Source organism: Fringilla coelebs (assembly GCF_963513975.1).
Source record: "Fringilla coelebs genome assembly, chromosome: 8".
Classification (NCBI taxonomy): Eukaryota; Metazoa; Chordata; class Aves; order Passeriformes; family Fringillidae; genus Fringilla; species Fringilla coelebs.
The window spans coordinates 37,104,354-37,127,370 of NC_140066.1; the positions used below are offsets into that span (position 1 = coordinate 37,104,354).

At 35.9% G+C, this 23,017-nt stretch overlaps 1 protein-coding gene across 1 annotated transcript; it reads left to right on the forward strand.

Annotated features, from left to right (window-relative positions):
• Window positions 1-1,292: 1,292 nt before the first annotated feature.
• On the forward strand, window positions 1,293-23,010 carry MSH4 (mutS homolog 4; the record flags this gene model as incomplete). The annotated part of the gene is made up of 18 exons (XM_084210104.1): window positions 1,293-1,557; window positions 3,505-3,669; window positions 4,443-4,606; window positions 7,222-7,332; window positions 8,051-8,166; window positions 8,796-8,969; window positions 11,141-11,313; window positions 12,084-12,151; window positions 14,750-14,824; window positions 15,269-15,333; window positions 15,892-16,061; window positions 16,879-17,015; window positions 17,345-17,448; window positions 18,359-18,483; window positions 19,311-19,511; window positions 20,681-20,799; window positions 21,328-21,456; window positions 22,921-23,010. Coding segments are annotated over 18 exons (2,451 nt in total), but the record flags the coding sequence as incomplete, so codon positions are not given.
• Window positions 23,011-23,017: the final 7 nt, after the last annotated feature.

Sequence of the window (23,017 nt, forward strand, 5' to 3'; positions counted from 1 at the left end):
GCCAGGCTCTGGCCTTCAGGGAGCAGTAGTTGGTATGGTAGTGGAGTGGCTGGATCTCGAATATGCCTTGCCTTTTACAGGTGGGGCTCAATATCTGGGTTCTTTTAGCTATGTTAGTGTAGAGTAAGCTAGAACTGGACAAAGTCAATATTTGATAGACCTTTACTTGTCATGGATTTAAAAAACAAAATGTGAATTTGAGTGCTCAAGCATTTCTAATTAATTTTTAAAGACTACAGGCTTTTAGTTAGGATAAAAACTTTTGACTGCCCACTTGCCTGATGAATTCTTTGGTCAAATCCTGGAATTTTATCTTACAAGGTTTGGGAAAAAAGTTACAATTATAGCCTTTTTTGTAAGGCTTTTGTGTTGAGTGTGAGGGCATGAGCGCTCTGATGAGGTTTTATTTAACTGTAAAGGTTAACCAACAATTTTAGTATTTTTAAAAAATTCATTATGGTTTTCTTTGCAAGTGCACTTGTTCTCATCCAGGAAAACACAGTTTAGTAGCTAGAAAGTTGCTATTTTTCCATGTTGTGTAGACAAAATGGAATCATCTTCAGAGTTCCTAGTCTCTTACGGAATGAGGTAGCCTGGGAATTACTATGTGGGTGATATTGCATAGCAGTGTAGAACATTTCACTTTAGATTGAAATCCTGTTAATATTATTGGAGTTCTCTGATGAAAATTTGATCAATGTAATTTCCTAAGTCAGCTGTGATTTCTAAAGATCGTATACAATTATAGGTTAAAAAAGGTGTGAGTATATGCAGTGTTTCATAATGCGGGTGTATTTAGTGCCAGAGACAAAATTGTGGCAAGTCAAAATGTGAATTGAAACATTTTAGTGGTGTATGTTACATGATGGTAATATAGAAAGCAGTGTTAGTGTCCTAAAACATTCTTACAAGCAGGTGTTTAAGACAACTACAGAGGTAAACTAGCTTTGTGGTTATTTCGGGGATTTTTTTGTACCCAAACTCTTGAACAGGAAGAAAACATTGCTGAAGCTCTTGCTAAAGAAGTCTGAATGGTGAAGAATGAATGCCGGGTAAATTATGTTGAAACACAGTACTCTTGCTTTAAAGAGCAGAGCAAGCACTTTCCTTGCGTGGCTGTGGCCCTTGCGTATTTATAATGAAACCCGTCGCAGGGCCAGCAGCTCTGTGCACTGATGTATCGTTTACCAGCAGGGCCCGTCTCTGGGTGCGGCAGGTCGGGCCGGGTGCCGCCGCTGCCGGCGGCGGGCGCGGGGCCGCGCGGGCCGGGGGCGGTGCTGAGGGCTCGCACCATGGCGGGCGCGGGCGGGCGGGCCGCCGCCTCGGCCACCTCGGAGTCTTACACGGGCCGCGGCTCTTCCACGCCGGGCGTGGGCGGGCGGGCGGAGCGCACACCCCACTACACTCTGGGGCTTCTGCAGACGCCACACAGTTCGGAGAGCACCGGGGGCTCCTCCAGCGGAGGGGCACGGCCGGCCGGCTCCTGCGGGGAAGGCCTCGCAGCCGGCCGGGCTGCCGGGAACAGCGCGGTGAAGCCGTCGGTGGCCGAAAGGGGAGGTACACTCTTTGCACGGGCCTTTATCTGTTTCTTTTTGCTGTCTTTGCTCTGGTCGGGTTCGAAAGAGCTGTTAAAAGCGGTCCTTACTGAGATGGGGCAGCAGCAGCTAACCTTCATAGCGACCCTTGTCATTTAGCCGGACAGAACAATGGAAATAATTCATTGAAGGAGCTGAGCTCTCTGGTGGGAACAATAAACGTGTTTGAATTGCTGCACAGCGTTTGCTTTACAGGAGAGAACCGAAACATTGGTTGTGAGTTTCGGGTTTTTGTTTGATTTGTTGGTTGTTTCAGGAGTTTTGTTGCTTTTTGGTTTTGTTTTTCTTTTTACGCCTGGCTTTGAAATGGTTTTAAGAGCCTGTCGCTCTCGGTGTGTGGTAAGAATGTTGTGTTCCTACCATGCGATACTGCTATTTGCCATTCTTTAAAAAAATCTACTATCAAAGTCTGTGTCTTGGCAGGCAGCAAAAAGAAGTTAAAATTGTGGTATTTCCAGACGAAAAGAAACTCTGAAAAGAGTTGGAAATTATTTTAACGCTGCAATGAATTCTGATGCACACGTATCTCCATTGTGTATAAATTGGAAATTAGGTAATGCGTTTGGGTACTACATATGGCTACTGAGGAATCCTAAAAAAACCACCCCAAACAGAATGCTCATTCAAACAGGACGATTTAAATGTTGGCTTTGAGAAATAGCTCTATATCACTTGGTTCATTTGGTCTTTGAAATGGCCGTTTTCCCCCTGTTATGCCAGATTCGGTGCCTTCTGCAGGAAGTCTTTTCTGCCAAAATTCTGACTGAACTTAGGCCAAAATCTAAGTGGATGCTATTAAATAAAAAAATTATGCATTGCAATGCTGATATGTCCACTCTTAAAGAAGTCCCCAACCAAAGGTCTGAGTTAATATTTTTATCACTTGTCACAGTTTTAAGATTAAAAATAACTCCCAAACAACCAAACACACAAGAAAATCCCACCTCACCCGAACAAACTCTAGAATCCCAGTACAGTAGATATTTTTCTACCAACCAGTCTCGATAAAGACTCATGCAGTTAATTGATCATCTAAAACCATTACTTAAGTATTTTGTCTCGTGTGTCAGTTTTCAATGTAATATAAGAAACAGAAACATTTCTGTTTGCATGTTTTATAATATCGGGAGTTTTTTAAGTGGATCTGCTGTTTATATTTTAATTTATTTTTTAAATCTTAGAAAGCAATTACCTATACTAGATTAAGGATATCTTCAGTCATCTCAAGAGAACTACAAACAAGTAAATTACTTAAATAGTTTATTGAAAATTTAAAGTGTTCTGAGACAAAGATATTTTGCAGGACTTAAAAAATGTAGGTAGATCTTAAAGACATGTGAAAGAAACTGCTGTTAGCAAATACATCCCAGATTACCGTGTAATTTCTGAGAGTTGATCCCCATAAATTCAAAGGGTTATCATTCCCAAGTGGTTCCTTTTTTTCTTTTATTGTCCTGTTTTTTAAAAGGGATGCTCAGCTTTTAAAAAAGGTTTTTCATAAACACATGTGCAGTTTTAGATAATGATTTTTCAAATGATGGGCAAATGAGAGATAGAGTTGATTTAAAGCATTCTTTCATAAATTTAGAATTCATTAGCATATGAGATGATACTTAGTAAAGTGACTTCTGTTGTATTATTTCTGTTCAACAATGTAAATAATTTTTAATTAGCACTGCAGGTAATCTCATTGTAAAAGATAATCATTTTAATGCCTGCTTGTTTTCAAAGCAGTCTGATTTATTTAATTTTATACTCTGGAAAGCTTTCATAGAATGACATTTTGTTTGGATATATCTATTTCTGCTAATAAAATTGAAGTTTTGTAAGCTGTTTTTTTGTATGTTGCTTTCTGAATAAAAAAAATGTTGTGGCTGTTTTCATAATATACTTAATTCTCTCCCCTCAGAATCATATTTTGGGGACAAAAGTTCTTGTGTAGAAAATGCTAATACATTGAATCTCACAAGTTCTTCTTCTGTGCGAGGCCTGAATAGCACATGTATAGGAAAAACACCTCTCTCCTCTGGTAGATCTGGTTGCAGAAGCCATACCCCGCTTATGGGATATTCAGGTAAGATTAACAGCTCTTAGAGGAAACAGTCCAACTTATATTTCTGATGTTATTTTATTAAACAGTTTAATTTTAAATGTGATTATATTAAGATACTAAAACAAGCTCAAAACACAATGTGTTTTGTACCACAGAGGATACTGCCAAGGAACTATACACGAACAAGAATACACTACTTTACGTACCACTTACTTTGCATTCATGTATGAATTATCAGTGTAATGAGAATTCAGACTTCTTTCAAATTGTCCAAAATCAAATTGTATTTGGGGACGTATGGACATGTAGTGTGGTCACTAAAGAGCCCAAATTTATGCACATCTCTAATCAGGGTTCATTTTTATGCTTGTAATGTGTTAGACATCATATATAACATAATTATCAAGTTTCTTGATGCAAGTTTTATGTATTTTATGTTGACGTGCTCAGAGGTGTAGAACACTAGTTCTCCAGAACACTTAGTAGCTGACGGTACATCTTGCAGTGCTTCATATGAGCAAAATGGTGTTACAAGGTAATGATGCCTTGTGCCACTTTATATGTATCATATGTGCTCTCGTAGTGCGAAAGTAACGGGATTTAAAGTTATTTCTTTCACAGTCTGACTAATCATTATCGGTTCAGTCTTTGATGTTCTTGAAGACTGAACTGATAATGATTTCTTCCTGCATCTGTATATTTGTTTATCCTTGCTCTGTCGTTTGTGATGCTCGTTAATCAATCTTTCATTAATCTGTTTTGAATGTAACTGAATATATATGACTGTTTTACAGTTACATCCTCATCTGCAGTTTCTGCTCATACTGTTGCATCAGTTATTGTAGCTGTAGTAGAAGGAAGAGGCCTTGCCAGAGGTGAAGTAGGAATGGCCAGTATAGATTTAAAAAATCCTGAGATGATATTATCACAATTTGCAGACAATACAACTTATGCCAAGGTATTTTATGGTCTAATTATAGTGATTTACTTTCTCGAAAAAAGCTTATGACTAATGGAAAATTAAATTTCTAGTTTGTGGAAGAGATTTCTCAGAAGTGGAAGTAACAAGTTCTTGAAAATGTGGAGTGTTGAAAATGTGGAGTGTTTCCTTACTGTGCCTCAGATATTAAAGAGGCAAGAATGTTTTTCAAAAGAAAAATAGCCTTTCTGCAAAATATGCTGTGGGACTGAGATGCCTCATTTTGAAGAGCATTGGGCAATACATGGTAGTAGAACTTGCAAGTATTCTTCACCAGGCAAAACAACTCTGAAAACAGAAGTGCATAAATATGTGTGTGTGTGTGTGAGATAGAGTAATTATAGTTCTGGCGTTGGTTACGTAAATACTCCATCTCAGTTTGAAAGGAAATTCACTCAATTTACAGCCAGCACTGCATATTCTACATTAATTTGGTGAGTAATCTCTGGTTTATGCAGCAACGGCAGTAGTAAAACATCTTATTTCATGGGGTATTTTGTAGTTATGCATGCTAGAAAATAATGTGGCTTGTAGCATCTTTACAATATTCAAAGAAACAAAAGCTCTATTAGGACAGTAAGTAGCTCTGACTCAATATAAACAACCATCAAATCTGTTTACTAAAACAGGTGTTGTATAATGTTGTACAATGTATATTGTACAACATTGGTGTGCATTGCAGTTGTATAATGTACAATGTTGTTTAATGGGTTTTTTTATTTTTAAGCATTAGTGCTTATAAAACCTGTTCTGGTGTTAACATACATAGCTACAAATTGAACATCCTTTATAGCTGCCTCTCAGGCCATTATCAGATTGTTCATTGTTTTCCTGCCTTACCAATATAAAAGCTGGCATTTTCTTTCTACACATATGTTCCTAATTTTCCATTAAGATTACTGAGTTCTCCGTTCTGTGCTCATACCGGATACTGCATTCACCATCCAGTCAAAGAAAGAGATGCTAGTGTACAACTGCTTTTCCCCTAATGCAGAAAATGGCCTAACAGCCCAATTTCTTGCCTTAATCTCTCACACTTTAACAATGTGTGAAAAAATCCATGGTCAGAAATTTATGTCCACGGAGGAGACAGAGGAGTTCTGTACTTTTATTCTTGAACAAAGGGAGAGGCCATGGGGCATTTCCTGATGGGGTCTCTCAAGTTGTTGGAGGACTGCAGCCTGCTTTTTATCCTAATCTTCCTGGCTGCAGAACCTTTGCCCATTCTCTACTGGCTGAGGTACTTGGGAGGTACATACTTCCCGATCTGCCTGCTAAATGTACCCCTTAATATGCTGCCCCCTGTGCAACATATGATACATGACCAATAAAATTAGCTTTAAGTCCACTCTGGCTGGAGAAGTTAATATTTGTAACCTTATTAAGTCTTCTTCTCAAAGTTCAGCAGTAGAGCATGACCGTGGCTAAGCAGCAGTCTGTGTCAATTAGTAACATTTTTTGAAATTAATGATTTGTCCTGTTGCTTCCTTATCTGCAAGTCTGGCCCCATCTGCAGGCAGATTCACACAATCTGTTTGTAAAGACACATTCATCATATTCTTGTCAACAAATCTGTGTTATCTGCTGATCAGCTATTTTCTTATACTCTCAGAATCTATGCTTTGCCTAGTGATTGGAATCCAGCCTACTGTATTTTCTCTTTCTTGGGCATACTTCTGTTTTTGAATGTTCTGCAGATAATTTCAGGAAAGTTTTCTTGTATTATTTAAGTTCCTCAAGATTTGCTGAACTGTGATGCTACTGGAAAAAAACTTCCTAGTGGTTAGCAGCTGTGAAGGGCAGTGACAGGCTTCCCACCCCAAATGCCCTTAGACAATTTTTTTTTGTGTATTTTTTGTACTTGTTTATCTTTTTACTAGGACATCATCAGTCCCTTCTTGCACGTCTTGACTTGTAAGCAGTTAAAATATAGTCTGTTTTTTTATGTTTCTCCCTTGAGAATTTGTGAATGCTGGTATAAATGAACATAAATGCATAATGTTGTTTGTCCTTTCTTATACAGTAGAAGAGCATATAATCTACTAACAGTCCTTACAGGGGGTGTGCATAACATAATGCTGGTAAAATATGCACATTTTTAGCTATGTTAATACTGAGGTAGATGTTACTAGAGGAGATTAAAACGAAATAAAAAACTAGTCTCAATCAAAAGATTACTAGTATTCAGACATGTTTTATTTTTTCATCATCCAGAGCACCATTGACCTTCTGTCTGCAAGCCCAGAAAGCTGCGATCTGTTGAAATATGTCCTTTTCCCCCATGATAGCCATGGAACATAGTTTGGGATATTCATCTCTTGCTTCAACAGCAAGCATAATTCTGTGTTCAAATAACAGTGGATAAGCTCTAAATTTTGTTTGTTTTTAATTTAGTTTCATGTATATTTATATACATATTAATTTGACTCAATTAATTTGACTCACTACATGCTAGTGTAGAAGTTAGCAGATAATTTGAAACTTAAACTGATTCTAAAACACAAGGGGTCTGTATTTTGTTATTGATGGTCATTATTTAAAATATTTGCGAATATATATTTTTTTAATTGAATTATTTTGAATTTTTTGTCCAGGTTATTACTAAACTCAAGATTTTAACACCACTAGAAATAATAATGTCAAACACTGCCTGTGATGCAGGGAATACAACAAAATTGTTCAGTCTGATAACAGAGCATTTCAAAGTAAGATCTAAAATTTCATTCAGTGTTTTAGAGTTCTTGTTGATCACTTTTATATGATGGTTGGTTTAAGAGTTTTGCACAACTTTTAAAATCTTAAGATTTTGTTTTCTATGATTTTCAGGTCTAATTTTAGATGGGTAGTGAATAAACTAAATGCAGCTCCCCTGCTGCTACTTCTAATACTGACAATTACAGAGATAGGTATATTGCTGATAAAAGCTGAAAGTTTTGAATTTGTGACATTGGGTAATACTGAACCTAGGAAAGATACAGAAATTAAAAAATCAGGCATTGTCCCTCGTTCTCTCAACCTGATAAATCAATAGGGCTGATGTATCATAGAATCTGAAAAAGAGCACTGTCAGGGTAAAAGGATAAAATGAACTAGTATAAGTAATTTGTGCATATGAAAGCCTCAGAACCTTTAAAAAAACCCTTATAATTACTACCTAAATTGCTTCATTGCTGCAGTCCTGATGGCCTCGTGAGTGTTCTTCTTCCTGACCTCTCTCCTCTTTCTCTCGCATAAATCACTTGTGCATCACACACCTCCAGTTACATTGACCTGCTTGTGCTAGTAAGCTAGAATGAATACTTCTATGAAGACAGATTGCAGAATCAGTTGATAGATTTCTTGGAAATATGTATCACTAGAAAACCATAGAAGTCCCCTTTATGTCACTTTTTAAACTATTTGCTTTAATCCCCATCTTCACAGAATGTGACTTTCACAACTGTCCAGAGAAAATACTTCAATGAAACAAAGGGGTTGGAGTACATAGAACAATTGTGTGCATCTGAATTTAGCACCATTTTCATGGAAGTCCAGTCAAAGTATGTTTAAATAAGGAAGAGCATACTGTGTCCAGATAAGTTTTTAAGAAAATCATTTTATGTACTCATTACATATATCTGGGTCATGTTGCAAAAGTTAGAAAACTCTTAACAGATCTGTCTTTTTATTTTGCCCTCCAGTGTTTCTGATATATGTAGAAATGTGAATAGAAAGCCTGTTAAAGTTGAGTGGTTTTTTGAGTTTTCACAGCTTTCCACTTTGTCTTTTTCATTCTTTCCTTAAAGATACCCAAGAGCTAGTTGTGACTGCCTTTTTTTCTGGCCTTAGCAAGCATTTAATATGTATCAACAATTTTAAGTGTTGATACTTGGTGACCAGGGTCTTCAAATCACATGGGTCTGTTGAAATATGTATGTTCACAATACCAGTGATATAGTGGTGTCTGTCAAGTGTACAGAGACTCAAACATTTATGAACATTTGATCTGCATGAATATATGTTCACCAGGCATGGATTTGTGCATTTTTGAAATATACTGCTTTTTCAGTGCTATCAATCACAGTAGTTGCCAAGCCAGAGTAGTGTAAATGTTATTTCTGTAGTGTGCTACTTTTGTGGTATTTCTGTAGCAGTATTCAACATTCATAAAAGATTGTTTCTTTCCAAGGTATTACTGTCTTGCAGCTGCAGCAGCTTTGCTAAAATACGTTGAATTTATCCAAAACGCTGTTTATGCTCCTAAATCACTAAAGGTTCGTTTCCAAGGGAGTGAGAAAACAGCTATGATAGATTCATCCTCAGCACAAAATCTTGAACTAGTGATTAATAACAGAGATTCTCGGTAAGAAAAGTTTTTTCAAGCTATGTTTTTATAAAGATTGATTTCTCTAAGTTTCCTTGATATTTGTGTGAAAGAGCTGACCATTATATTTATTTCTATATGAGAGAACTTGCATACTATTCAGAGCTCCTAAAACATACCTTGACAGACAAATATGTTACAGTTCAGCACAAAATTTCTAGCGCAGGAAATCCTAAAGTGAATTGTAGAAAGAGATGATGCATAATCATCCTAACATTGATGTGTATGTTTTATTCAGACTTCAAAAATTTATTTATGCAAAATTTTACAGACTGGGAAAGGAAAGAGGCAGTATTTCTGCAAGTTTCTTATGTTGGATTGAAACACCTACATTTTACTCATTTTGCACAAGAGACATGCTTCAGTCTTGAAAGATTTTGTTTCCTTTTAGATATAATAATGGGAAAGAGAGTAATTTCTATAATGATGGGAATGTGCAGTGTGGTACTTGATTGCATGGTAGTTTTCCACATTGAGATCAATGCTTGGAGCGCTTCCTTAATTGGCAGTTAGTTGCCGTGTAGGCAGAAGAAACTTCAAGGCTTTTACCTTCTCTGGACTATTACACTTGGGGTTAGCAAGAGAAATACCTGGAACTTGCGTTTTGCTGCCTGTCGTGTTCTGAGATCCACCTGTGTTTAGATGTCCTCTTAATCACCCCGATACAAAAAGGGGAGCCTGGCGATTCCTCACTCTCCAAGTACTGTTCGTAAGAGCTTTCCCCTTGGGGAGATACAGTAGAACCACAGAATGCCTTGCATAGGAAGGTACTTTTGGAACAATATTTTTTTGAAAAACTATTTTTCTGTTCTTAATTTCACAGATGGTTTTGAGAGGAAGGTGGTTACAGGAGGAACTGAGCAACAGTAAACTGCTTTAAGTTTCTCTGGTTTGTTTTTTTTTTTAGTACTATCGATGCAGAATTTTTGCTGATCTATTGGCAAGTTTGAATCAGCCAGACATAGCTATTTTTATTACATAGATCTTACCCCTGAAGCCTGGTTAGATATCTTTGTATGAGGTATCAGCAGGTAAAAGTTAATAGCACAGGCACACATCAGAAATACCTACGTCAAATTTGGGTGCCAGTCTTAATTCTGGAGGGACTTGTCTCTCTTCATTTAACTGTGCAGGGAAATAAGTCCTCAACTGCATAAAGATAGGCCCTGTGGATACTCTCCCAAATGTAGAGTTGCACTTAAGTTTTGTCACAGGTTGCGTCGTGCAGTAAATGAACCCTTAATACAACTGGGTTTGAATTTCCCCATTTTTAAAAAATTCTCTTGACTATGCTTTGCTTTTTTTATACCATGGTATTTCAGGGTGTTTCAGCTCACTCTGTCTGTCTACCTACCTGCCTACCTATCTATCTTTATGGTGTTTGTTTTGTGTACTTGTATCACGTTTCTTCCTATTCAAGTTCTGGTTTAAATCAACATGTTGTTATGGCCCGGGTATTTCATGGGTCATACTCCAGCCAATAGCGTAGAAGATTTCAGGTTTCTAAAACTATTTGACTGTGTAGTAGGTGTAAATATTATAGATGGCTTATTCTGCATAGATGCAATCACCTTTAAACGTGAAACCCTGGGATATGTAACATGTGAAAGCCATGAAGATGAAACTAATATTTAGAAATAAGCATGTTATTTAGCTCCTATATTGACTGAAATATGTTCTTTAAAATAATAAAACAAAAAGTTACTTCTCTTTTTGGCTTCTACGTGTTTTAAATTATTTTCAGAAATGTATTTAAAGTAAATTATTCTGATTAATATTTGATCTCTGATTATAACTTGATAACTTGCCTCCTTGTATACGGTTGGTTTGTTCATATTAATTCGTTTAAGTGAGAGGGAAAATGTGAACTTTACCACTGCAGTAGCAATGAAATACTGCTACAAAATATGAATAAAATACCAAGTTCAAATGTATTTCTATACTTACATAATTGAGGGCAAATTTTGTATTAAATTACATTGAATTACCTAGCTTCCTAAACTGCTGGAGTTCATCTAATATATGGCAAACAGGGAGATGCTAAGCATGCCAAAGCTTGCCTCAGATTTGTAGGATAGTTTAGCCTATAAATGTCTCCTGACACTCTTTTTTTGGTGTATGTATTCTTCACATCTATTTTATTTTCAAAGGAATGGTCACACACTTCTCGGTGTTCTAAATTACACTAAAACTCCTGGTGGAAGTCGAAGACTTAGATCCAATATCCTGGAACCTCTAGTTGATGCTGAAACAATTAACACAAGACTGGACTGTGTTCAGGAATTACTCCAAGATGAGGAGCTCTTTTTTGGTCTTCAAGGAGGTAATAGTTTATTTTGTAACACCTAATACTATGTTTCTTTTTAAACATTGTTTTTCTAATATAGGAAAGTATGTAGTGTGACTCAATATGTTTGAAAAGTATTTTTTAATGGTTTGTTAGGTGACATAGTAAGCACTTGGTTTTTTGAAGTAATCTATATTATCATGGCGATACTTTTCTCAGGTACTTTGCTTAGAAAAGTTGAATTTCTCTGAAACAGCGTATAGAAGTGTGTGAGCCAATAGCTTTGTAGAAGAGTTGGTGTTTGTCTCTACCTCTGTGGCTGGGTGTGCATTATGTTTGATGTATACAAGTATGTATAATGTATAAAAGAAAAAGCAAATACATTGCTTAAGTAATACTTGGATATAAATATTTCTTCCTGTTGCTTCATGAAAAACATATGATCCAGAGGAAAGCAAAATACAATACTAGAATTAGTCCGCCTGAAGCTGGATCATATAATCTTCATCTGTGTCACAAGAGAAACACAATTCAATCTAAGAAACAAAAAGTATTTCTGAATTGAAAGATGTCTACCTATACGATAATCACGGCATGCTTAGGTATAGTAAGTCATAAGTATAGTTATGATAAAATACTTCAGATGTTAGCTATTTTTAAGCTAGTTTTTACCCTGTAAATCATTTGTGACAATAGAATGTAAGAAAAAGATTAGCATTAGAATAGCTAATTAATTGTGTCCTTTCAAAGAAAATACATCTTATAATTTCAGTTTAATTTCTGATGTGTATACTTTCGTTTTACAGTTATCTCAAAATTCCTGGATACAGAACAACTACTTTCAGTTTTGGTACAGATTCCGAAGCAGGATACAGTATGTTTCAAAATACACCTTGGAAAAATCAATTATCTGTCAATAACATGCAATATATAAATGTGATACCTATAATTCATCCTAATTTATGCAAATATAGTTCCAAAAATGTTTGCTCTTTCATCACTCCCCACCTTTATTCTTCTTAAGTGTACATTTTATTCAACAGTACTCAGATGAGAGAGAGGAATTTTCTTCACATCAGCGTAAATGGAAAAAGTGTTTAATGGCTTACAGTCTTAGTGACTGTCACGTCTAAGAGCAAGAATATTTTTTCATTAGACCTTGCCTCATATATCAGTCTGCATGTTAACACATGTAATACAAATATCAAAATGGAATAAATACATGTAGTTTACCAGTAAATCTTGGTTGAGACCAGATCCAACAGTTAACTACAGTGAGCTTGGGGTTACTGAACCTCAGCTCTGTTTCCACTAAGCATATTGAAACCATAGTATTAAAAGTTACATTTGCCTACTGTACTCGAGTTGGATATGTCTGCCACTGCTTTTGAGGTTGATGATGCCTTATATTTATGCTTGTGTGCCAGCATCTTAGATATTTTTAACCCTTTCACCATTCAGTGTCTTCTCACATGCTGATTTGCCTGCTTAGATAAAGGATTTGTCCAATTCTGGTTAAAGAAATCAGGTACAGACTCAATCAGGACAGTAGTAATAAACGAAAATAAATCTCTTTAATGACATAATCAAAACCCAGAATGTTTATTTTTCGCAGCTTTCCTCGTAGTAATGTGTAACACGAATTCATGAGTTCATCTTTATGACTAAAACTGCCACACAGGATACCTTTATGTATGCATAGGACCATGTACACCAAACATTTTTACTGTAGTGTTTTCACTGTTGACTGGTTCCAGTATAGCAGAGCATACTATGCATGCAACAGACATGCTTATTCAAGTGGTAGTTCAGTTGCTTTTATCAAATGCTATATTAGGCTATTCACTATGTTTCATTCCTACTCTCCATAAACATTTTCATTGTAAATCTTCCACCAGTCAACAGATGAGATGCACATCTGAGAAGCCTACAGTTTCAGTTACTAAATGTGTGAGCGGTATGTTCAGCATGAACATTCTCTTATCCTAAGCAGGCTGTCACTGACACAGAATCACCAGATTGGAAGAGACCTTCAAGGTCATCGACTTCAACCCGTGCCCTAACATCTCAACCTAACCCTGGCACCTAGTGCCACATCCGGTCTTTTTTTAAACACGTCCAGGGACGGGGACTCCACCACCTCCCCAGGCAGTACTTTAAAAAATAGGTTTGGAAAGGTCAATTTTCTTTAAATTACTGCTCTCTCTCCAGGTTATGTCATGCAGTTACAAAGTAGTTAGGAAAAAGCATGAGTTTCTTGGAGGGACTAATTGTCTTTTTTAAAAAAAAATTAATATTCATTGCGTAAATAACATCTTGTACTTTAAGGAGGCTCCAAGGGAGAAAAGCTTTACACTTCAAAAACTGCTTGGTCCAGTCTTGCTGAGATGTGTACTTGAAAAATCATGTCAATAGTGAAATCATTTACTGCCTTTGGGTTGGAGTGTATCATGTGCACAGATTCACTTGTAACACCAGTTCAGTTGAAATTCCTGTAAGAACTAATTAGTCAAAGATCCATTCCACTGCCACTTTTTCATGTATGACCACATCAGTTCTTTTCAGATCAGATCTCCGATTCCTTCATGGGACTTAGACCCCGTATTTATTTGGAGATTAGCATTCTTTCATTCATGCATTTAGCACTGTTTAGTTTTGTCTTTACAAAAAAAAACCTTTATATGACTAAGTTATGAGATGCCCTCAGCCATAAGAGTAAAGAGATATATATGAATGAGAAGATTTCACATGGGGTCATGCTCCTATGTTCATGAGCTTATCTACATTTATCTGTGTTATTTCCCTAAAGTTCTTTTGCACAGTGCATGTGTACTGCATATGTTATATCCTAATGTCAGCAGCAAAATTCTTTACAGCGAGTGTTAATGTGGCTTACAAAACAAGGTCAAGGGTTTCTGGGACTGAAAGATTTTGAAGAACAGTCATTATTGTGAAAAAAAATTTTGAAGTATTTACAGGATTTTTTTTTTTAATCATATGAGCAGATGTCTAAGATGTACGTATATTAACCAAAGAGAAGTCAACCAAACTGGGTTATGTTGTGTTTAACAGCATTAATGGAAAATGGTGTGAACTGCATTATAATACATAATGTATTTGCTTTGAAAAAGTCTACAAATTGTGTAGAGCTTGTATAGAGTCAAGTATACATAGAAGATGAAAAGTTTTCACAGCTTGGGCTAGCAGGGTATTCTTAGAGTCGGTCATTATCAGTTCAAACATAGGAAAATCTTAACTACCGATGGTCAAACTATCACAGCAGGCACTGTAAAATTTAGGTAAACATTTTTTGTGCAGGTGCAAAGTTGTCAAAGTGAGCTTATGAAGTGTTACAGGAATTTTCATTAAAGGTATAGGCCTGTTACTGTTAAGAATATGAGTTCTGCTAGTTCTTAAGTACTTTTTAGAACATCATACAGACACCTTTAATATTCGGAAAATTTTTCAACAGGTTAAAACTGCTGAATCAAAAATAACTAATTTAATTTACCTGAAGCATACCTTAGAACTTGTGGAGCCTCTGAAAGTAAGTGGTCTTTGGTTGTTTTTGGTTGTTTTGTTTTGTTTTGGTTGTTGTTTGTTTATTGTTTTTTAATAGAGTACAGACAATTTTTCCCTTATTTTTATGAAGTGCAGTTTATTAAATTTCATAGAGTATCTCAAGTCGGAAGGGGATCGATAAAGTAAAAAAATTATATAATTACGGAACGCAATACTGCCAACATACTGCCGACGTTGATTCTTAATGCCAGTCGGAAATAAGCGTTTGTGTCTATGCTCTGAAGAGCAGGATATCTACCATTATCTGAATAATGGATTGTATACCAAACATTTAACTGAAACTCCTTCTCAGATTCCACTGACTATTTACAAAAATGCTGATTAGCCTCACTGAATCTAAAAACTTTCAGTCCTTTAAACAGGCTGCAAAAAGAAGTAAGTGTCATGTCCATGTTTTAATCTTCAACAGGCTGCTTTAAGAAGCTGTAACACACAGCTGCTAAAGGCTTATTACAATGCTCTTGAAGATACAAGGTATTTCTCATAATACTTAGCTATTGTGTTGGAAACTCTCATCTCAAAAGTGCCTGTAAGATAAAAGATGTTGCATCTTTGCCTGTTTATAGTTATGAGCATAGCTCAATTCTTTTGCTTAAAGCTGAATTTAATTGTCAGAAAATCTTAATTTTCAGCTAGTGAATACAAGCATAAAAGCAAGAGAGCTGGCTGTGATAGTGGAGTTGCTGCTAAACTGAACTCCCTTAGAAATAAAGGACAAGAGTAGTGGTTTCCTAGAGTCTCCATAATAATGCAAAAATCAAGTGTAATGTATTTGAAAAAAATGTATATTTGCGAAATCATTTATATCTCCCAAAGATGTGAATAGTATTTTTATTTTTATTCAGACTTAGGTATAGTCACGATTCATTCTGAGGTGAAAATAGAAATGTAATGTAGTGTTTTGTTTTAACAGTAGAAAATTTAAAAGTAGCTTCACTTACTTGTAATACTGCTGCTTGTAGTTTGGGGATGGTACTGCAGGTAAAAATCATAAAGTATTATGTATCTAATTACTGACAACTGATATTGCAGATTTGGAATTATACTTGAAAAGATTACAAGTGTAATTAATGATGATACAAGATACACAAAAGGATGTCTGAGTATGAGGACCCAGAAGTGCTATGCAGTTAAGCCTAACATCAATGAATTCCTTGACATAGCTCGTAGAACATACACAGAAATTGTTGATGACATAGCAGGTATTTCTAAACTAAAATTTGTATTTATTTGGAGTTTAAAGTAGATTGCACTTGACATACAGAAGCCATGTAATTGTATGCGTTATAACCTTCTCATATGTAAAGAGTATTTAATATTGGTATGAATTGACTGTAATTGATAAGTAACTGAGATTCTCCATTTGTGGATAAAACCTCAGTTTTATTTTAATAAAATTGAATAATTATATGGTGATTCCTGTATTCAAAGCTCTGCTAGTCCTCGTTCTCTTGAAGTGCAAAACAGTTGAAGTAACGGAACAGAATTACTCCATCTAAAACATTCTGCATAAAACATGTAAATCTTTAATTTAGTTTCTTCATTTAAAATTCTGTGTTCTTTTTTCTTTATATTTTAAGCAGTCTTGATCTGTCTGTGGACTACATTTTAGCTAAGGTAATAAGAGTTGGAAAATACCAACAAAAGGAGTTTTAGCATGATATGCATTACTGTGTTTTAGTAACCTTCCTGTTTATCATTATGTCAAAGTTTTGTCTGAAACTGATTTCCTTTTTCGTAGTATAAATTACTGATTTCTGAAAAGGACCATTTTAGTTTAGTCTGTACTAGGAAACCTAAAAGAGCATCAGAAACTTTAGCACCTGTCATATGTCATAAAGTTCCTGTTTTATTCTAATCCTACATTCATGCATAGTGAAAAATACAGATGGTACTAGTTTTGTATTTCTGAAACCTTTGATTAACAGTTTCCATCTTTGTACCACCGCAAGAAGGAGAGGGAGAGGCGTGTACCTGAATGTATGTAATTTGGGTTAAATCTTTTTATGTGGCATGTAGGTATGATAACACAACTTGCTGAAAAGTACAGCCTGCCCATGAAAACAAGTTTCAGCTCTGCTCGTGGATTTTTTATCCAGATGAATGCTGATTGTTCAACATTACCTAATGGCCAGCTTCCTTCAGAATTTACAAAGGTATCTGTACAAAATATATTTTAGCTTAATATATTTACTTTATTTACTTGATATAATATATTAATAAACTGCGCATTATACAGTAAATAACAATAAAAATAATTTCACTGAAGATCTTTAGAAGGAAATTAAATTTTAATTGGGATGTTTTTATAACTATCCTATATTCATTTATATAATCAAAAAATGTGCAAGTACATGCAATTATGTTTTGTGCAAGAATAAAGTTGGATACCTGCTAATTGTTATCTTAAATGGAATTTTCATTGGTTCCCAATTCTGGTTTTAGAAGCTGTTTTTCTCTTACTGTTGGTTTCAATTCCCCCTAGGTCACGAAAATGAAAAACACATACAGCTTCACTTCAGCAGATTTAATAAAAATGAATGAAAGATGTCAGGAGTCCCTGAGAGAAATATATCACATGACCTACTTGTAAGACCTCTTAAAACTATTATATAGACGTATTTATATAAATATACTTTAATAAATATACCTATACTATATTTATTAATAAATAAATATACTTTGCTAAGTATATTTATTTTCTCCAATTCTCTGTACATGGGCTTTTCAAGCTCTCTTTCTGTTAAATTATGGCTACTTACAGCCATATTCTAAAGCAACACTGTTCAAGGGTACCTCTTGAGACAAAAAAACCCCCATAAATTGTGTAATGTATTAAACATGTTCGCAACTGTATTGGCATTTATTAATAGAAGCGGTCATCATGTAAGTTTTTAATCGGTGAATTACCTGCACGAAATGGCACAATGAATGCATTACATTTGGATCTGTAATGCAGAATTGGTACTTTTAGTCAGTTCCTTGTATTTAGAGCAGAACCGTCTATTTCTGTATCTTTTTCTTGCTGCATGTCATGTTGCTCTCCTCTGATTCACAAATTAGTAAGTGTAACCTTCAACCTATGTAACATTCAACCTGTCAGTTGAACGGAAATTCTTTCTAGCAACCGTGTAGGATTTTTTTAACATGAAGATCTAAGGGAATTAGAGTCACATTTCCCACGTTAATAAAAACATACTTGATTCCATAGCTATGTTTTTAGTTCATTCTCTGTGTGAAGCTTTCATATGAACTGTTGGTATCTGAGGTGTGTTTATGTCTGATCAGCAGAATGTTAGCTTGAGATGATGGTACAAGATCTTTATTTACTTCCAACAAATTTATACGTTTGTTCCCATCTGGTATACATGATTGCGTTTTATGAGTGACCTTTTATCCTAAGGTATGCAGCACGGACATTATAAATTCCTTTATTTTTGTAAGTTGTATAAAGTGACAGGATGTGCCGTGCAACAGCTGAATCCGTGTCTTATTTCAGAATAGTGTGTAAACTACTGAATGAGATCTATGAACACATTCATTGCTTATACAAGCTGTCCGACATTGTGTCTATGCTGGATATGCTGCTTTCATTTGCCCACGCCTGCACTCTTTCCGATTATGGTAAGTTTCTTCTTTGATTCTGTTACGGGTTAGATAAAGACCCTTCTAATGGAGAATAACCAGACTATTCTGTCTGGTTCCATTTCTTTTTCTGTCTCAGATGTCTTTAGGTGGGTATCTCTGCTCTGTCTTCGCCAGTTTTATGCCGATGTTCTTTCTGGTTCCATTCATCGAAATTACATTCTGCTAGTTAGCTGCCATAAGCCTTCCCAGTCAGTCCTCTCGAAATAGACAGTTTAAACATATTCCACTCAAAAGCATGAAGTGCATGGACACTCTCTGTTTGCACCTTTTTCTGTTCCATTAATGCTGGTAGATAAGGGAGCCATGTGTAATTGGTTAAGAAAAGAACTGTATTCTGACAGAAATCTGTAGAGATAGTTCCAGCATCAAATGGATGTTTGTAGGCATGGTACATTTCCAAATAATCTGTATGGTAACATATAACAGCAATAGAAAGAATGCTACTTTCCTGTTTAGCATGCAAATACAGAGTACGTATCTAGAGGTAACAGGAGTCCATGACCCTCGTACTTTATAAAAATACTTTACCTCTTTGCATTTTTATTACTGGAGTTCAGCCCTACTTACTAGGGAACAAAACCACAGAACATTAATTTAGAAATAAAGTTTCAGTTATGGGTTTCTTTTTGTAGTCATAAATCATGAAGGCTTGCATGGTAATGAGAAGCTTTGAAAGTGGCTGGTAATTCTTCCCAAGAGTTCTGCTCTGGAAGAATTAACTTTATTTCAAAACATACTAGCTTAGTAATGTAAAGGTTCCCACACTAACTCCTCAGCGTTTTACATCTTTTTTCTTCATTTAGTTCGTCCAGAATTTACCGATACTTTAGCAATCAAGCAGGGATGGCATCCCATTCTTGAAAAGATAGCTATGGAAAAACCTGTGTCTAACAACACGTACCTGACGGAGGGCAACAATTTTGTCATTATTACAGGACCAAATATGAGTGGTAAATCGACGTACCTGAAACAGATTGCTCTCTGTCAAATTATGGCACAGATTGGTGAGTAGAAGCGTACAATATTAATCATCTTCTGCAGCACAATATTTTTCTGGTTAAAAATATTTATAAAGTTGAGCGATTTAGCTTCCAGAATAATATTTTATCTAAATAAAGTATTAACAGGTAATTTTCTTCTACCAGCTCTTGCATTGCTTACAGAGGCAACTGTAAGGTTTTTCATCTGCTGCTGGAAACGTATGGGGCCCCATCTGTGTGTCTTGAAGCCTCCCCAGTCTGTCTTCATGAAGCACAGTTGCATGCCCTAATTCTTTGGAGCACCATAATCCAATCTAGCACCTTCTGCTAGATTGATAGTAAATGTCCTTAAAGTATGCTGATCAGATGCATGTGTTAGTCATCCAAAAGAAACATGTGACTTTGAGCATACTTAAATTCCATAGAGAAACATGTTTTCAGACAAGTACAATTAGATAAATAATGAACTACTTCAAATAAAACTAGTAGCAAATATTGCAAGGTTCTGTTACTGAAGTTATAAAAGGAAACCAACTATTTGTAAAATCTAACTGAGATTCCTTCCTATATTCAGGAATTCCTCATGACTTTTTTCTTTAAAGTCTGGTAGCACTTGTTAAAGACCTAACTTTATAGAATGAAGCTACTTAGTAGTGGAGAATAAAATTTATCTATCATGCGTTTGTGGGTTCAGTCCCCAATAACTGCAGGTTCTTGAGGAATTGCTCTCAAAACTGTGAGTTTAATATGAATAAAGCAGACTGTGAAGTTTTTGGCAGAAGCTTCCTGGTTTTTTCTGTTCAGTAAAGCTACTGTGCTTTGAAGTCTGATAAAGGCAACATAATCTTGATCTTGAGAAACTAACATTTCTTGGGATTAGTAAATCAGTGGCCACAGAAATCTAAAACAATCCTAGAGTTCATTGTTTTTTCTGCGTCCCTTGAGGCTGACAAACAGTTTCAGGCATATGATTTCTTACAAGTGTCACTGAGAAGCTTCTTTAATTATCCTATCTATATAATAACTTTTTTCTTATAAATTAATGGTAGAACATAATCTTACAAAATTTTATCAAGTAAGATGCTTTCTCTGCTGTGCACAAAAACCAAATGTAAAAGTAATTTTTTTCCCAGTGATGTATTCAGGCAAATGTTCTGGTCATGAGAGAAACTTGTATTTTACTTGCTTTGTAGGTTCTTATGTCCCAGCAGAGTATTGTTCTTTTCGAATTGCAGAGCAAATTTTTACCAGAATAGGTATGGATGATGATATTGAAACAAATGCATCAACATTCATGAAGGAAATGAAAGAGGTAGGAAATATAGCTATCTAAGTCCAAGGCCCATTTTTACTGTTAAGGTAATAAAAGTTGTACTACTCTATTTCCACTGAAAGAGTGTACTTTGAAAAACAGTCAAAAATTCAGCCTTCCTCTCTTTTACGATAAACCGTAGAAAACTAGGCATCTCTTAAATAGAAAGATATTCCAGTGTGAATAAAAATCATTGCTTTGTTGGATAGTACTTTCAATATTTTTGGGTCAGCTTAGACGTTAAATTATCATTTGCTGAGGCCTAAGCTCTCTCCGGTTCCTCTCACAAACTGATACCATTTTGAGGGTAAGTGATATGTTCAGCAAAAAACAGAAAGAATGCTGTAGTGTGACCCTTTGCTTGATTAGAAATGACAGCAGTTTGAAAGCTTTGAAAAGGTATAATTGCTGTATCTCAAGAGATTTTTGTTTTTAATTTCTGCATTATGTTCCATCTGAATAACATAAAAAATTCCTTTTTAAAAATCCACATTTATAGGAATGATAACACTTTGAACATTTTTCTAGATAACGTACATCATACAAAACGCTAATGATAAATCACTCATCATTATTGATGAACTTGGCAGAGGTACCAGTGCTGAAGAAGGTATTGGAATTTGTTATGCTGCCTGTGAATATCTGTTGAACTTAAAGGTAATTCTGTTTTAAAGGCATTTAAGCCTTAGAATTGTTTTGTCATCCTGAAAGTAAATACAGTATTTTCTCATAATTTAACAACAGTTTTGCAAAGATTTCTTGGCTAAATATGGTGTTTTGCATAACCAGTGAATAGTAAGAATTGCAGTGATAGAAGAAACATGCTGCCATAAGCTGCAGTTCTCTTCACTGGTTGTTGTGATTTAACCCCAGTCAGTTGCTGAACACCATACAGCTGCCCGCTTGCTCCCAAGCAAGAGCCCAAGCCCAAGAACTTGTGGGCTGAGATAAAGATGGTTTAGTAAGCGAGGAAAGCCATATGCAGAAGCAAAATACGGAATTCATTCGCTGCTTCCTATCGGCAGGCAGTCGTTTACTGCAATGCCGTTTCCCCACAGTGACTGTTATCAGAGCACCAAATGTCCCTCCTTCCTCACAGTTTTTATTGCGGTGGTGTAGTATGGTGTGAGATATCCCTGGGGTGAATTTGGGTCAGCCATCCTGGCTGTGTCCCCCTACAGCTCCATGAACACCTCCCAGCCTGCTTGCTGGTGGGACAGGGTGGGGAGCACAACAGCCCTTGGTGCTGTGCAGACGTTGCTCTGCAGTAGCTAAAACGTGGGTGAGTTATTTGTATTGTCTTGGTCACAAATCCAAAGCAGCCCAACACAAGCTACTACGAAGGAAACTAGCTCTAGTCCATTTAAAACCAGAACACTGGTCACCATATCTTTTCAGCTTGCTTGCGAGCTTGTAACTCTGTCTAGAAAAAGAATAACCCAGTCTGTTTAGTTTTACTTATTTAGTTTAGTTTTAGTTTTGCTTTATGCTTGAATGTTAAAAGTGAACCCCTTTACCTGGTGGATACGTTTCAAAGTACAGTGGTAGTTCCGCACAACTTACGAATTGGTCACGGAGGTTAGAAACTTGTTTAGAACAGTAGCAGGTAATTTCAGATGGATTGCAAGTTTCATCTCTGTTTCTAGTTGTGTGATCAGCCTCAGGGGGCTGTTATGAACCTTTTCAGTGTGCAGGTGTTTGTTTCTCCTCAGAGTTTATTCAGAGTACTTTTGAGGGGTTTTTGGTTTGAAAAGCTCAGATATTTTCTGTCACTTGTACTTTTGATAAAGAATTCCTTGAGAGAATTAAGCAACCATTGGACGGTCGTTCCAATCCACACTGGTCAGATTTTGTAAGCATACTGGATTCTTCTTTGTTTCTGATCTTGTTTTCCTTCTTTTGAAAAATGAGCAGAAGAATTTTCAGTTGGAAAAAATGTACTTGCCAACGCTAGAACGCATCCCTTAAGGATTTTCACTTGCTTTAATAGTATAGAGACAGCTTTTCAGTGTTTTGGAGGAAAACCTGGACATCTGTGAGATTATTTAATTTTTCTTATTTATTTTAATTTATTTCTGGATCATTGCCAATATAAATTTTCTTTCTTGTTTCCTTATTTAGGCCTTTACACTGTTTGCTACGCATTTCCTGGAACTATGTCATATAGACGCTTTATATCCCAATGTGGAAAACTACCATTTTGAAGTGCAACATGTGG